The sequence below is a fragment of the Enhydra lutris genome, unplaced genomic scaffold (genome assembly GCF_002288905.1).
Source record: "Enhydra lutris kenyoni isolate GAN:26980312 unplaced genomic scaffold, ASM228890v2 scaffoldscaffold7, whole genome shotgun sequence".
In the NCBI taxonomy this organism is placed as follows: Eukaryota; Metazoa; Chordata; class Mammalia; order Carnivora; family Mustelidae; genus Enhydra; species Enhydra lutris.
Genome location: NW_019154091.1, coordinates 17,392,618 through 17,411,081, shown reverse-complemented (window position 1 = coordinate 17,411,081; position 18,464 = coordinate 17,392,618). Strand labels below are relative to the sequence as shown.

General features: G+C 32.5%; 1 protein-coding gene across 1 annotated transcript in view; it reads left to right on the top strand.

The window, feature by feature from the left end:
* Positions 1 to 10,238, top strand: part of LOC111142277 (leucine rich repeats and IQ motif containing 1) — a 187,505-nt gene extending 177,267 nt beyond the window's left edge. The window contains exons 24-25 of the mRNA XM_022495329.1: positions 1,221 to 1,281; positions 10,086 to 10,238. Of these exons, the coding sequence (XP_022351037.1) occupies positions 1,221 to 1,281; positions 10,086 to 10,238 (214 nt within the window). The remainder of the gene's footprint in view (positions 1 to 1,220; positions 1,282 to 10,085) is intronic.
* The last annotated feature ends 8,226 nt before the right edge of the window (positions 10,239 to 18,464 follow it).

Here is an 18,464-nt window from a genome sequence, read left to right as displayed (position 1 = left end):
CATGGTTTGCAGAGGGCCACCTTCTCACTGTGCCCTCACACAATCATCCTTCCATCTCTGTTTTCTATGTTTTAATCTCCTCTTCTTATAAGGACACTAGTTATATTGGATTAGAGCCTACCCATATGACCTTATTTTACTTTAATTATCTCTTTTATGGCTCTATCTCCAAATACATCACATTATGAGGTATTGAGAGTTAGGACTTTAGCATATCAATTCTGACGAAACAAAATTCAGCCCACAGCAATGTGGTATAATGCATAATGCTAAAAATGCATTAAAGCTAAAAATCAGCATAATGTGGTATAATATATATGCATAACCACTGAACCAAAGTTTTAGGGAAATAAAAGTCTAGAAATAATAATATTTTTGGCATAATTTTTCAAAACTTTCATTTTATCTATATATATCCATAAAATAATAAAAAATAAAAATAAAGTAAGAAAATAAAGAAGTGCTATTATAAATACTAACTAAATATATAAATCAATATTGAATCTAAATGTAGATAATGCTTTGGAATGTTTCCAGGCATTCTATAGAATATAATCTCCAATACATATGATATAATGTAATAACTATTTAAACGACTAACAAAATACAACAATTATGAAGGTTAAAACTTAATTTAGAAGCAGGTTAAATATGTAAAAAATGAAATTTCTTTTTATAATATATATATAAATTGAGACTTTCATATGTGGTCAATTCCATCCATGTAATTCCTTTAAAAATATGGAAAAGGAAGTGAAGACTTGAAGGTGAAATTAAAACAACATTTTATAATCTGGATTATTTTGTATTATTTAATTGTGAGAAAAGAAAGTAGGAGTAAAGCAATCAGCATTTGGGAACTTTTATTTTACTAAGTACTCCAATTAATACAAGCACAATTTCTTTTATGTTGGTATAAATCATTTTAGTGTAATTCATAAGATGATATCCTTAGAACTATAAACAAATGAAAACATGGAAATTGGTATATATCTTTGCCTATACTTTAGTATATTTATTTTATATATTTAATAAAACTATTACTTCCATTTTATAGATTACTAATTTCTTTTTTTTTTTTCTTTTTTTTTTTTTTTTTTTTTTTTTTTTTTTTTTTTTTTAGATTACTAATTTCTCCCAAACTTTTTGGTGGGCATTTCTTTCATATTCTTCTTCTACATTTATATAATAATATAATCTTTGTTTTTCTCACTCTGCAGCAATCATTTCTTGCCTGAGTTAGATCCAGATGTACTTAATGGTGGAAGAGTTCAGCTTGTGGTAAGAAATATGCTTAAAGTTACAGAAAAATGTTGTATATGGTCATCCTCAGTAACTGACACTTTAAAATATGTCCATAATTAGTGTAAATTATGAAAATATCACAACTCAATCTTTTTGGGGTAATCTCAAAATACTATACATTAAAATAATAACCTGTAATAATAACATGTTTTCTTGATTTGTCATATAACTTTAAAATCTGCTGTTACTTTAAAATATTGATTCTATATGGTAGATTTAAAAATATTAACTTGCTACCATATTTAAAATAACATGACTCTGAACAGGAATTGCATAATGAACTTATTTACTTGAATATTTTAAGAGTAGGATACTGAGAGAAATACACTCTCACAACTTAGAAAATCAAAGCAGATAAAAATTAACAATTGTAAACTCAACCACTCTAAGTAATAAAGTGTAAATTACTGAAGCTTTAGGAACAACCAAGTTCTAAACGTGGTGACCAGAATGTAAAACTCTAGACAATATAACTGTATGTATATTGTTAAAGTCAATTGTACTATAGGCTATTAGAAGGAAGACTATGTTAACAGAAGAAGAATGGCCAGTGTGGAGTCTAGAGAAATAGAGCCCACAAAACAAGTGTGTTTCTGGAAATTTCCAGAGAAGATCTAACCAATGATAGAAGTGTACGGCCTCCTTAGCAGTTGAAAATGGATGCCTCAGGTGACCCTAACTTTATGACACCTTCCCTTTATATCAACCAATTAATACTCCTTGCTCAGATTCTACGTTCACCAAGAAACTGATTTTAATTTAGCTTGCCAAGTAGAATTTAGCATAAAAAGATAATAATACACTTTCTAATACATCTAGTATGATGGTACCCAGAGCAGTTATATTCATAATTCTCATGAACAATTCATTCAAGGAATTTTCCTGAAAAGGAGCAAAATTAGGGCAATAGCTAAAATTAATGTGTTTATAAAAATATTTGTAGAACCTATGCACAAGTTTGAAATAATCATTAAACAAATATTTCCTTGCATTTTAATACAGGCTCATCTGGCAGAGTGGCATGTAGATTGCCCTAGGAAAATTGATATTTCAAGCAATGAACACCATGCATATTACTAACAATTGCACACAGAGTATTGAGTTGTCACTTTGGAGCAAGAATGGGGAATATAAAAGTCCCAAGGAATGCCAGGATAAAGAAACTGATATTAACATTGAAATGATTATACTTCTAAAAATGAATGCAAACAGACTGGGTAGATTTCTAATTGAAGTGGTTCTATGAGAGGGGTGCCTGGGTGGCTCAGTTGGTTAAGCATCCTGCTTGTGCTCTCAGCTCAGGCCTTGATCTCAGGTGATGAGTTCAAGCCCCACAATGGGCTCTATGCTGGCCATGGAGCCTACTTAAAAAAAAAAAAAAGATGGTTCTATGAGATTAATGCTTTGCCATTAATCTCCTTCTTCTGTATCCCATTGTATTATACTATATTCAAATATATGACAATGACATAGCAATGATAAATGCTTTTTTGATATTGAAGAGATATAGGTGAATACAAAAACAAAGTAAATGATAGTAGAACAGAAATAAGTTTTTTGTTTGTTTCTATTTTCATGTAAATGGAGGTAGGAGAAGGGATTAAAGACTTATGTCAAAAGGATACTGGACTAATTGAATGCCCAAAATAGATATCTTGCAGAGTCGTGGGAATGTGTTGGGAAACTGGAGGCAGATAATTGCACATTTGGGACCAGGCCATAACTAAAAGTAAAATTAAAGAAAAAAATCTGCAACTGCTGCCACTTTTCCTCCAAGACATAAGGAAAACACCCATAATAAAAGGATAGAAAATCATGAAACAAAAATGATCAAATTTTAATTAAAACAATTATGAATATGTTAATAAGCCTACTAAAAATTCTATCTAGGGTGCCTGGGTGGCTCAGTTGGTTGAGCGACTGCCTTCAGCTCAGGTCATGATCCCGGACTTCCAGGATCGAGTCTTCATTGGGCTCCCAGCTCCTTGGGGAGTCTGTTTCTCCCTCTGACCTTCTCCTCTCTCATGCTCTCTCTCACTCATTCTCTTTCAAATAAATACATAAAATCTTAAAAAAAATTCTATCTATATAAAATATTACCATTGAAATAAACTATGGACTGGACATCATAAAAGAGAGACACAGTGAATTGAAAGATTATCTATAAAGGAATAATAATTATATTGACAGCTGACATTATAGCAGAAACAATGCATACCAAAAAAGAGTGGAGTCACTTCTTAATAACAGAGATAGATATAAATATTATCCAGAATACTCTCCAGTAACCTTCAAGAGTAAGAATAAGATATAATAAAACATTCAAATTCTGGGTTTTAAAGAAGCTAATAAATAACATCTCTGTCTAAGATCAAAGTATTTTGTGTGGCAGACAGGAGTAAGAAAAATGAAAATAAGATATCATTTTACTTATTTCCAAATATATTATCAGAAGACATGCCACAGAGCCATATAATTGTATTGCTGATTAACTTTATCACCCAAAACTCCAGGATTTTTCTGTAGAAGACAGTCCTGGTTCAGGTTCTCCAGGAAACATATTCTGAGATTCTTGTACTTGAGTGCAGAACATTTATTGGAGAAGGCATTCAGAAACAACTCCTTTGAGGGGTGAAAGAAGCATAATTGAGCAGAGGGAAAAGGTAAAATTCAATAGAGTTGCAGGAGAGGAAGTGAGCTCCAGTGGTGTGAAGGCCCTTCTAAGCTGTCCCAGCTTGAGGCAAGAGGATCGGGCTCCTATTCTCTTGCATCTCCTCAGGAGAGGGTATGGTTTGGGCAAGACAGCCATCTTTAGCTAAGGACAGTTTTCAGAGAGATAATTCAGCTAAGAGCCATACTTTTCAGCCGCTGGGAGAATCTGACTCAGTTGTTTAAAGTGATCTGAGTGGCATATGATAATATCCACAATATTCATTAAGTTTATTGTTCATAGATACAACTTAGCATATAAAATGTGTTAACTGTCTCCAAATAAATCTATAAAGTAAAACTAATTTGAACCAAAATTATAGCTTCTTTTTTAGGAAACTGAAAAATCTCATTGTAAAATGTGTATTGATGAATAAGAACACAATATTATATAAGTCAACTTTGAAAAAGAAGAGCCAACTTGAATCATAAGATATAAAGACAGTATAAAACTAAACTTTGTGGTACAGATAAATAGACCAATGGATATTAATAGTTAGTTTGGAAATAGACCTGTGACTATATTGGAATATGGTATATAACAAAGGTGGGAAAGGTCAAATTGGTAAATAGAATTCAGCAAACTCGTGTTGAAAAGCAGGGCTGTATATAACCCATACACACTATAATAATCAAATGGAATTTAAAAGATTTGGAGACTCAAGTGTGAAAAGTAAAGTTATAAAATTGATCAAATAAAATAATTGAGAATATATTTGCAAATTCACAGTAAAGAAATACTCTCTTAAAAGATACAAGTTATATTGCAAAATTTTTTTGATTGACTTGACTGTTTTAAATTAGATATTACTTCCTATGAAGAATTTTATAGAAAAGGTTAACAGATGGATTACAGACATGAACAAATTATTTTCAGTGCCTAAAGCTAACAATAGCTTAAAATCAGGATATAGAAACAATTTCTGCAAATAAATAATATAAAGTCAGGTAACCTAATGAAAAAGAAATATAAATACAATAGAAAAAACATACATAGACAGTTTACAGGGTTTATGATTAATGCATAAGTGAATGTAAAGAGATGCTCAGTTATATGACCAGAGAAATAAAAATTAAAACTAAGAAGTTGTGTGACTATCCTCATCAGAACGGAAAAAATCAGAAAACTGGGTAATGCAAAGTGCTATCAATAATGTGGAAACACTGATGTATGGCCAAAGTAAAAGCTGGTACAGTCATTATGGAAAGAAATGTGTCATAATTAATTAAAAGAGGACTTTGTACACCCTATTATGTATTAGCAACAAACTTTAATTAAAAATATTCTATTCACTTCAATGTAAAAAAATTAAAATATTTAAGGATTATGTGAACATTAAGTTGTGCAAGGCTCCTATAATGATAACTATCAAATATTGCTTTAAAAAAATCAAAGAGGGGTTCCCAGGTGGTTCAGTCCTTAAGCAAATGCCTTCGGCTCAGGTCATGATTCCAGGGTTCTGGGATCTAGCCCCTCATCTGAGCTCCCTGCTCAGCGGGAAGACTGCTTCTCCCTCTCCCATTCTCTCTGCTTGTGTTCGCTCTCTTCCTGTGTGTCTCTCTGTCAAACAAATAAATAAAATCTTTAAAAAAATTAAAATTAGAAAAATAAATAAATCAAAGAGATATATCATACTCATGAGTATAAAGACTCAAATTGTAAGATGCCAGTTCTCAATGATCTATAAATTCAATAGACCCTTAGAAAGCATTTTAGCAGAAATGGACAAATTTTATTTTATTTTATTTTATTTTAAAGATTTTATTTATTTATTTGACAGGCAGAGATCACAAGTAGGGAGAGAGGCAGAAAGAGAGAGAGAGGGGAAGCAGGCTCTCCGCTGAGCAGAGAGCCCGATGTGGGGCTCGATCCCAGGTCCCTGGGATCATGACCTGAGTCCGAAGGCAGAGGCTTTAACCCACTGAGCCACCCAGGCATTTTAAAATGTGTATGGAAATGCAAAAGATCTAGAATAGTCAATATAATCTTGAAAAAAACGACTCACACTACCTGATCTCAAGATTTACTATAAAGCCCCAGTCAGTAACCAAAACTATATGTTATGTGCAAAAAGATAGAAAAATGAATTAACGGAACATAATAGAGAGTACAGAAAATACCACACTTATAAGGTTAGGTCATTCTCCTTAAAGGTACTAAAACAAAAGAGGAAAAGAATAATTTTTTTTCTTAACAAATAGTGCTGGGCAACTGTATACATGGAAAAAAGTGAATCTTGATTCCTACGTTGCATCCTAAAAATGAATTTGAGATGAATTATGGGCCTAAATGTAACTGCTAAAATTCTAAACTTTCTCCAAGAAAAGATATTTTCAAAAACCTGGGGAAGGCAAAGATTTTTTTAAATAGAACGCAAAAAAGCATAAATCAAAAAAGGTAAATTGTACTTCAGATTTAAAGTAATTGTACTTAGTCATAATTCAGAAAATAAAAAGAAATGAAAGTCAAATAACATCCTGGGGGAAAAATTTGTATTTTCTTTTTCTCCTCTTTCTCTCTCTCTCTCTCTCTCTCCCTCCCTCCCTCTCTCTGTCCTCCACAGCCCTCTGCATACAAACATCTTCCCCACATATACTCATCTAATAAAGGTCTTGTATCCAGAATATGTAGAAAAAACTCCCACAAATCAACAATGTAAAGACAAATACTTCAAGTTATTTAAAAATGATGAAGCTTTGAGAGACTTCACAAAGGAAGATAATTGAATGGTTAATAAGCACACTAATTTAAATTAAAACAAAAATGAAACACTACTACACAACACTAGAACTGTTAATAGTTAAAAGCCAGAAAGCACAAATGTGGGCAAAGATATGGAATAACTAGAATTCTCATGCATTACTGGTGTAGTGAAAAATGATAAAACCATTTAGGAAAATAGGCACTTTATAAAGTTATAGATACTCCTACTCTATGACCCATTAATTCTACTCCTAGATGTTTACTGAAAGGAAATGAAAACACATGTCTTCATAAAAATCTATATGAAAATTACATAGCAGTTCTATTGATAAAAACAAAAAAATGCAAACAACATAAATGTTTATCAACAGCAGAATGGATAAACTGTAGTATATTCTTACAATGGCATACTTACTCAGAAATGGAAAGAAATGAACTCCCGCTACATACAGCAACTTAAGTGAATATCAAAAACAATAGAGTGAGTGAAAATACTGTATGATTGGATTTATGTTAAGTTCAAGAGAGAAAAAACTAACTTCTCTGTGGTAAAAGAAATCAGAACAGTTGTTGCTTCTGAGGATAAATTACTGGAAAGAGGTACAAAGGAATCACTTGCTAGTTATATTAGGCTGGGGTCACTGGAGAAACAGAATCAGCGGGATATCTATAACTGTATTTATCTATATCTAATATATAAAATCTTATACAAAATCTCTTTGTATATGTAAACAGAATTTATAATAGCCAGTGCAACCTTGAAAAACAACAAAGAAGAGTCATATTACCTGATTTCAAGATGTTCAGACTTGGCCTGAAACTTACACCATTGGCCCTTTGGTCTATCTATCTATAGAATTGAGAGAGAGAGAGAGAGAGTGGGGGGGGGAGAGGGAGAGATGTATATACATATATATAAAGAGATTTTATAGATAGATTTATGTATTTATTATAAGAAATTATGTACTATTTATTATAAGGAATTGGCTCATTTGATTATGGAGGCTAAGAAGTCCCATGATTTGTAAGCTGGAGACCCAGGAGATCCTGGAGATCCTGGAGCTACCCTGGTGGTGTAGCTCCAGTCTGACTTGAAGGCCTGAGAACCAGGAGAACCAATGGTTTAGGTTCTAGTCTAAGTCTAAATGCCTGATAATCAAGACAGCTGATAGCGTAAGATCCAGTCCAGCTCTGAAGACCTGAAAACCAGAAGTGCCGATTGCGTATGTTCCAGTCTTAAAACAGAAGACCTATGTTCCAGCTTCATGTGTCAAGCAGAGACGGTGAATTCTCCCTTCCTCCATTTTTGTTCTATTTAGGCCCTCAGTGGGTTAGATGATGCCTGAGAGGGCAATCTGGTATACTTAGTTTGCAGATTCACATGCTAATTTCATCAGAAACACCCTAGAAAACACACCCAGAAATAATGTTTAACCAAATATCTCCGTATCCTGTGGCCCAATCAAGTCAACACAGAAAATTAATCATCACAGTAGCCATCTGTAAAAAATCTAAATTGGATAGTGAAATTAGAAAATGAACAAAATGAACAAAGAGACTATCCATATAGAAATAAGCATATGAAAAGATGTTAAATATTATGAATCACTAGGAAAATTGTTAATGCCACGATATAATATCACTATACACCTATTAGAGTGATTAAAATAAAATACTGTACCAAGTGCTGACAAATATACATTTGCTGAGAATGGTACAGCCACTTGAAAAAAACCCGTCAATTTCTTATAAAGTTAAATATACACTTATATGACTCAACAATTCGGCTCTTGGCCATTTTTCTTAGAGAAATAAACTTAGGTTCACTCACAAACCTGCACACAAATGTTCACAGTAGTTTTATTGATTTTCAAACCTTGAGTCTTGTAGTTAAAGCCTCTTTAGCTAGCAGGAGGGTCCCTGTGTTGTTACCTTGTTTTTCATTGTTTTGTAACTGATCTCACCAAAACTGTAGTATCACTTTGTTATATCCCCCTTATTCTTGACTGGCTCTTATTAAGTCTTAGTATTGATGGAGCTATTGTAATAGAAATAATAGATATGTGCTTTTGTACACTAATTGAAATAAAGTTCAGAAAGAAAATGTATATTTTTCATACCAATCACAAGTATAAAGTGGAAGCCAACTGTTTTTTATTTCATTTTTAAAAGTTTTCTACTGAGGTCTTTTGACAATACAATTGTATCGCTTAGCCGGGTACATCAAAAAGTGACTGACAAACAAACAAACAAACAAACGACTGACATAAAATGGTTTCTATTCTGAATTCAGCAATAGCCAACTTGCTTACTTAACAATGAGAAGTCCATGCTTGTTACAGTGAGAAGAATTTGGGAAGGGGAACGTAAAGGAGAAGGGCAAAGATCTGAATTTGAAAAAGAATGATTTTTAGATTCTGTTTTCATGGGATTTTGTAGCCCATCATATGGGGATAGCTTTTTAAGTACAGTGATGGTTTTATGGCTTTATTTTGCCCTACTTAAATTCTCCTCACATCGAACATTAGGACAGTGTTTTCTCACAGGATTTCAAGCATCCTGTGGTTTGGGTTAAATCCCAGTTATTTTGAGGCTGCTTCGTTTTCCATCATGACATTTTCCCTTACTTCAGGGTTGAATCCTGATAAATTGGTACTTAATGATATTAAACATTAAGTAAAATAATATTTTATAAGCAAGAAGTGATTCTTCAACTGTTAAGTTCAGTCCCAGGTAGTTCAAATAGTAATTTTAGATGTGATCAATTATTTAATCCTATGTTCTTAAAATAATATATCTTGAATTTTCTTTATATTTATAATCACCCTTAAATTACACTTAATGTATAATATTTTATATTAAAAATGGTTTTAATGAGAAGGTAGAGATCTTTTGTGACTTTGTAGTATATAAACATGAGATGAAAGGCCCTTTGAGGAATATTGTTGAGAAGACTAATACTTGTCACTGGTAAAATATAAATTTTGCAAAAAATAATCCAATATGACATTTCTAACATTCAATTAAGAGTTAAATAATATTTTTGGTAAATAAATGATGTTAAGCTGTTTAAAGTTTCACCAATTGCCTTTAAGATTGATTTTCATCAAAATTGCTGTACTAAAAGATTTTCTTTTGTTGTACACACTCAAATCGCAAACCTCAATTTTAAAATCGGCTCTTATTTGCAAAAAATGCTTTGACATAGTGCATTTGTTCTGCCTGGGCAGCACTAAAGGATTGTGGTATCATTTTGAAGAAGGTTGTTTGACAGAGCCTGTTTGTTTATTTGGGGTAATGTGAGCTGCATTCAGAAAATGCCATATTTTGTTTCATGATTGTATACATTCTCTCCCATTGCTCCCAGGCAAGACTTGTAAGCAGAGAAGACACGGATTTAGACCTTTTTTCCATGACCAGTGGAAGTGCTTTGTCTGTGAAGAGAGAGAAAAAAAATCAGGCACACAGACACTCAGCGGGATCTTCAAGTAAGTTGTGGTTTCCTTCAGAATTAATTTAGAAATCACAAACGAATTGATGGAACATAATGCCAACAGCATTCTTTTATAGATAAGGGGTAGGATGCCAGCAACCAGAACTGCCTCAAAGTGTGTGTTTGAATTTTTTTTCTTTAAATGTCTTCTTTTGATATAAACCAAATTAAATTATTTGTAAAACTAACAGCATCAATTTTTTAAAATTATATTCTGTAACTCAGTGTTCTACTCTCTTACCAGCCATGAATTGTATTGAATCATATGATCATTTAATTCTAAAGGAACTTTTTGGCTAATGTAAATTGGATTGGATTTATATATCAAACTAGTGTATTTTGGCCTTTTTTCATCGATTTAATTGTAGGTAACCTTAACTTTTAAAGGAAACTTTTAAAATAGCAGATTTTAGACACGAATACTACACTGTCAAAACCCTGCTTTAAATACTATTTCTGCTGAGTAGATGGCAGTTTATATTTATTAATGATGACTTTTTACACTTGTCAACTTGTCACACACATCTATTATCTTTAATATGATTTCAGTAAGAATTGCATTGCGGTTATTAACTCTGAAAAAAAATAAACATTTGAAAATACTTGTATCTTGTGGTAATAGAGTCTAATTTTTTCAAACTCTTCATATACCCTAGAGGTTTTGAAATATCTGCTAAAATGTTTTGGTATATTAGTATAAAAGATGTTTTATTTGCTATCATATTTTTTTTTAACTTTCTCCAAAGTATAGTGAACCTCAAAAGTCCACATATTAACTTACACTTTGCTATAAGTATTAAGGTTTTTTTTGAAAAAATGTTATTACTCATTTACTTTTTTTTTTTTTTTTTTGAGATTCTATTTATTTATTTGACAGAGAGAGAGAGACAGAGCACAACCAGGGGCAGGGGCCAGGAGAGGGAGAAGCAGGCTCCCCACTGAGCAGGGAGCCTGAGGTGGGGCTTGATCCTAGGACCCTGGGATCATGACCCAAGCCAAAGGCAGACATTTAACCAATTGAGCCACCCAGACACCCCACAAAGTTAATACTTGATTCAGTGTGAGAAATTCAAATTATCCGAATTGGTGCTCTACAGGTAAATGAAAACTTAAAAATGATTGTCTTTCACTTTTTATCCAGACATGTGGCATTATTAGAGTCTAGTCATTTAAATCCATTAATATATACAAGGTGATTTTGATAAATTTTAATTTGGTCTTGAAATAATGATTTTAATATATCTAATTTAAAAATATTTCCAAGCTTCAAAGTTCTTAGAATGTTTGAATTTTCTTTACTTGATTATAGAATCTGATCACAAAAGTTTGTTCTAGTCAATATGGTTAAGAAAGAAACATTTTATGTTTTAGGTTTATTCACTAATTATTGATCTAATATAAAATTTTTGCATTATTAATATAATTTGTTAATTATATCAACTTTCAAAATATATATTACATTCAGAAGTAATCAAACTGTGTTACGCATAATAATGAATAATGTTATTTCCATTTTAAGAATTATATATTATGAACTCATATCATTTTGGAGCAGTGTACAAAACAAAGGACTTGCCTTGTCACATTACAGAATATCAAAGTTTCTATATATAATGTATCATCTGACTATTAAAATATCAATAGCTCAATAAATCAGCAACCATGCTAAAATGTACAAGCTTTATCTTTCACTTACGTGACATCAAATTATAGATTTTAGAGAATACAAGATTATATGGAGTTAATTTTTTAAATAGTCTTATTTTCTTTTTAAATTTTAATTCTAGTATAGTTACCATACAGTTTTATGTTAGTTTCAGACATACAATGTAGTGATTCAACAACACATTCTCTAAGGAACTGTAATATGGCTATCCTCACTGATTCCAACTGGTTGTCACTAAATGACATTATAACAAACACTACTAATCATTAAATCTGCTCACTAAGTGACATTTTAAGATAAACCATTTTAGAAAAATAGAGTTTTTATCCAATAAAAGAATGATTATGAATAAAATACCACTTACTGAATTATTATAGTTACTAGTTTATCACCACATCTATATAATATAATGGTAAAGTGTGGGCCCTGACATCAGTTTGTTTGAACTTGCACCATGACAATTTCCTCATCCTTAAAACAGGAATGCTAAGACAAGTACTATACCTACCTTGAGGAGTTGTTGTTGGGTTAAAATGTTGAGCATTTAAAACAATATCTGGCACAAAACAGTACTTAAAAGTCTTTATAATTGCCACTTACACACAGACATAAAGAAGAATAATTTGAAGTAAGATATTAAAGTCACTAGTATCGCAGTGCATGGCCTAACTAGCTCACCTTATAAGAAACCTACTCTTAATAGTTACTTAACTAAAGAACTTTGGGGAGCCTATTATCCACAGAAAACTTTAACCATCAATGTCCTTGGTTCCTAGGCCTCCATGGCCCTGGGCCAACCCTGTACAGCTTTGGTATTTTGAAAGCTCTTTTTCCTCCAGCTTTTTCTCTCTCTTAAAAAATTTGTCACCTTATTAAAACTAAAGTATTTCTTTTAGCTTTCCAAGCCAAATCTAGAGAGTAGTTTATGGACTGCAGCCATAAAACTCTTTTGACCTTTGAACTTTTCTAGATATTTCTCTTTTTCTACTGTTATAATATTTGTATCAGGTATTCTGTAGAATCAGATAAAGTCAGGTTTAAACTCTCAGTTCCTTTATCACACATAAGTTGTGTGACCTTAACTCTAAGAACAAGTTAACTCGGGAAAATGGATAATAATGTCTATCTCATTGAGTTTGGGTGAGGAAGAAATGAGTAAAAATATAAAGTATGTGATATATTGCCTAGAATATAATAAGTACTTGTTTATATTATTTTTGTTGTATGTTTTATGTTGCTGTTGCATAATTTTAAATAACTTTAAAGTAGAATTGTCTGCCTTCTCTGTGTGTCAGATAACACCAGAACAGCATACTTTCAGCATCACTCCAGTCATCTCAAGCAAAACTGTCTTAGAGAACTTCCTAAGTTCTCTTCCTTTTCTTTTAGGTCTTTCTCCTTTCTTATAAAAGGCCAAGACAGTCTTCTGCTATATGGCATTCTAATCTAAAAGTTAGAAGAGGTCACATTCTTATTTTTAAAATACCATTTACAAAATGAGTATGCAAATAAGTTCCTCATTTAGACAATATTTAGACAAAATATTTGATTTCCTTAAATGACTTTGGTTTTCTCAACTAATTTTTCCATTTGATACTTAAAGGATGCATAATAATAATAATAATAATAATAATAATAATAATTTTACTGCTATAACAATTTATAGCTTTACACATTTATTTTAATGAGCTTTTCTTATTTATACTAATTATTTTTCTTTGACAGCTAATATAAATAAGACTCAGAGTTTATTTACTCTGCCTTTGGCCCAAAAAATTTAGCAAGGAAAAGCCACAACTTGAACCTATGTTTTCTTATTCCAAAGCCAGTGCTATCTTTCTTCCATGCACTAACATATAATAGCTTAACTGTAACAATAGAACATAATTAATGTAGTTCTTACACATTTACTAAATGATCACTGCTCACTATATACCTAGTTTAGGTTCCCGGTTGCCTCCTCCCAATAATTTCTGCATGTTCTAGGACGTAATCCATTTCCAGAGTTAGCTAGGGATTGAGAATCTACAGTACTCCTGTAATTGTGCATAATTAGCCCAAAGTCAATTTTTTCTTTAAGTATATCTAAATTCTCTTGAATATAATGCCTTTTAATATGGTACTTAGTTTTCTGAGTATGGAAAAATGTATTTATTTTACAAGCGAAGCAGCTAATGTAGTTAAAGTGCATGAGAAAGGCTTCTCAGAGGAAAAATATTTGATTTGTACCTGGAATGACATTTGGGATGTAAGTAAGGAAAGAAGTAGAAGAAAGCCATCTTAACAAAAGCAATGGATAAAATATGAATATATGTTTGTTGAACATTGAATAGTATGTCTGGACCAGAGCTTGTATACACTGAAGTAACGCAAACTAAGATTTAATTAAAGATGAAACCTAGTTTCAGGTAAGCTTGAAAGTAAAGTAGAATTTTGAAGGGCTTGTTCCCTTGCGGGGACGAAAATCTCTCTCAGTAGTACTAATCAGACTTCCTTTAAGATTTTATTGACCACAGCAGTATCATACTGATTTTTTTATGTTTATTGTTTATTCTCCTTCTCCCCTGCTAGCATGTGTGTTCCCGGAGGGCAGGGAATTTAATGTAGAATCCTAGGTACCTAGAACAGCTCCCTGGCATGCAAGCCCTGTAATATGTATGTAATGAATGAATTAATGGATGGATGACTGACTGACTGAATGAATGAATGAATACGCTTCACTGTGAAGCAGGAAATGCCAGATAAGTGCTAGGAAGAGAGTATTTGACATTTTACTACTCCATAGTGAGAGGCAGGCTGTTCTGACAAAGAAGGAGAGTAAAAGATTAACTGTTTGATAGACCTCAACAGTATCTGTCAAAGCTTCTAAGAGCACCTGATCTGTCCAGAATCCTGGTATGTACAATCTATCCAAACACTAAGGGTTCTCTTGCAAGTAAGTCTTTCAAACAACCGATCGTGAGATTCAGATTCCCATGGATCCAACTGACTTGAAGAAAATCCTGTCATATGTTCAATCAAAAATATTTATGAGTACTCTTGAAGTCTCAGTGCATCACACAGGTGAGAGAATGCTGAGCAACAACAGTGTATCTGGCCTTCATGGAGTTTATGATTTATATAAACATATGCTGTAACAGTCTGGGTCCAATCAGAAGACAGCTATCATACAGTAATTTAAACAGGGAAAGTTTAAGTCTTATTATCTGTACTGAAGTATTATCCATTTCGGCTATGAAATATAAAGAAATATATGGTACCCTAGGGCTGAGGGAGAGCACCCAAGGAAGGACAAACTTGGAAGGGGTTCAGACTTCCTTGGAGAAGGTGTGGTTCAGCCACCAGATTGCAGACAAGTCCCCTGGTTTGGCTAGACCAAAGCTGGTCTGGAGTTACTGGGCAAACAATAGGCAATTCTCTGGAATAGAGGAGGGGGAGTAAGTAATGAGCAATTGGTAGCATAGGCATGCAAGGAGAATGGTTCTGATAAGGCAGAAGGTGGTTTCCCTTTGATTTCCCTGTGGAGAGGATAGCATGCAGATTATTGCTCAGATGAAGCTGGGGGCTTGTAGAGGAATCATGTTCTGGGACAGTGGCTCAGGAAGGCTGCATCAGAGGTCCTGAACCCACAAGGCCAACTCCATCCCCATCTATGCCAGAAATTACAAAACCCTTCTTCTAGCAGTGTTCCTTCAGCACCCTCTATTGAGAAAGCGTAACATTTTTTCTCACTTTAAAGGAGAAATGCTTAAATTCTTTTATCACAAAACATAATGAAAAGTATAATTATTGCTTATAAATTGATAACAGACATATATGCATGCACTAAATTACTACTTGCTGAGTATAATAACTTATATAGGTATATGAATTATCTATATTTTATTAATTATAGGATATAAATTATTATATATAATTATATATGTACACATATATTTATATATGCAAATGTATCATATATAATTATGTGAATTTTATATATTTTATATATATATAAAACATCTTTACAAAAGTAAATTGGACTCACTGTTCTTCTCTTCAAAACAATCATAACTTGGACCAAATTAAGGCCTAGTATTATTTTACTCATGGCATCTTAGGCTGGGAAATATGCTTGGGTGAGGAAAATTGTAAAAAATTTTCACAATTGAGAAGAATTGAGGAAAAGCATAAGAAGACCTCAAATTGTTAAGAGAATGTCATTCCATCATTCTTTTTTGCTTTCTGCTAAATTTTAGAGGCTACTTCCAGCCTGTAAAACTATGTCATTAACTAGGGAAAATAATTAACTAAGGAATGACTTTATTTTTTTTTAAGATTTTTTATTTATTTGTGAGAGAGAGAGACAGAGAGAAAGAGACCATGGGGGAGGGACAGAGGGAGAGAATCTTGAATCAGACTCCCTGCTAAGGGGCAGAGCCCCATGTGGGACTCCATCTCACCACCCATGAGATCACAAGCAGAGTAGAAACCAAGAGTCTGACACTTAACCGACAGAGCCACCCAGGCATCCCAGGAATGACTTTAATAAAGTGTAGCATAGCCCTTGCTAAACTAGAAGGATGAAGTCCAGAGTAAAAAATAATTAATATGCCAGTTGCATTTTTTTTAAAGATTTTATTTATTTATTTGACAGACAGAGATCGAAAGCAGGCAGAGAGAGAGAGAGGGAAGCAGGCTCCCTGCTGAGCAGAGAGCCCGATGCGGGGCTCGAAGGCAGAGGCTTTAACCCACTGAGCCACCCAGTCGCCCCTGCCAGTTGCATTTTTAAACACAGTGAGAGAGAGTGTGGCATTGATAAGAGTATATGTTAAGAGACAGGGAAACAGACTTCTAATCCTGTCATGGCTCCTTACCAGATTGTGACCTTAGTTAAATCCTTTATAACTCCTTTGTAAATCTAGTAGGTAAAAGGCAGCCTGAAATAAAGGAAAGAAATTTCGAGTAGGCCAGATCTGAATCTGAATTCCATTTCTCACACTTTTGTTTTTGTGAGCTTGGATGAGATATTTCAGGTTCTGTTTGTCCATTTAGAAAATATCATGAAAAATTAGACAAATATATTCTTATTTATTTTTGCCCTCACGTGAAAAAAGATGGAAAAAGAAAAAACAAATATAAAGGAGACCCAAGAGTCCTGATAGCTTTAGAATTCCATAATTCCACAAATAGAATGATAAAACTTTGTGACAATTTCCCAATTAAAAAACAACAAAAGCTATTATTTCTGGTATTTTATAGTATGAAAATCATGTTTGTAACTGAAAATTTTCTCCACACCATAATATTTATGACACTGATTTCAAATGTTTTCAAATTGTCTCTATTAGTTTAGCTAAGTATACTCAACTGAGATGGGAAAAAAATGTTTTCCTTTGAATGTTTTCCAAAAAAGATCAGAAAACCCCATCATTTATAAGAAATGACAGCTATTTCATAAAGTCAAGTTGAATCTTAAAAAGCTAGAAGGGATTCTGAAACTCAACATGCCTATTGTAAAAATTTGGCTTAAGGATATTGTGCTATAAATACTTAGTAGTGGGTATCTTGATGTCCTACTACCTTTTTTTATTAATGTGAGAAAAGACAAAAAAAAATTCCTAATAAGGACCCAGTCAGCATTTCATAGGGTGTACTTGGAAATGATCTTTAGCTTAATCCTTAGCTAGATGTTTACTTTTTAGGAAGAAGTTGTTTGTAAATTTAATATTGAAGACACTAAAGAGGAAACTAGGTATAGACATACAGCTACAAGATAATTTAATGAATAGGTTATCCTGAAAGTAATTAATAAAATCTATGATGTTTTGTACCAATGTAAAATGTTATGATAGGAAAAACAAAGGAATAACATGTTAGGCAGCTGTCCTTTATAGGAAAAATTTCAGTTTTTTCATTTATAAGACTTTGTGAAGGGTGGCCTTGCTTTTAAATCTGATTGTTTTCATGCAGAATATGAGAGAACCAGGGCTATAGTCCCTTCTGAAGTATGTTTTGAAGATAACTCTAGTATATTTATAGTCCAGAACTAGAAGGAAAGAGAGGCAGTATCTTTTTTTAAGGGTTCTGTTTTTGAAGATGAGGTTAATATTAATAATATTTTATTTTAACTTTGAATGAATTGTACCTTGGAAGTGATTTGTGGCAGTCTTAGTCAATGAACATTTATTGAGTACTTAATATATATTAGGTAGGATGCTATTTTATAGGTATAATTTCAAATTTAATTTAATTCAAATTAAATATCAAAATTCTAAACTTTTAAAAAATGCAGGTCAGCCTCTCTACCTTAGAATTATACTTAATATAGCAAATGTTTTAAAAAATGTAGGTTAAATTCCACATATGAATAAAATCATGTGGTATTTGTCTTTCTCTGACTGACTTATTTCACTTAGCATAATACTCTCTAGCTCCATCCACATCATTGCAAATGGCAAGGTTTCATTCTTTTTTATGGCTGAGTAATATTCCATTGTAGTATATACCACATCTTCTTCTCTAATTAGCATTTTGACGTCTTTGACAGCTCTGCTACTTCCTACTGATCCTTTACATTGTGTCACTTAAATTTACAAATCAGTGGA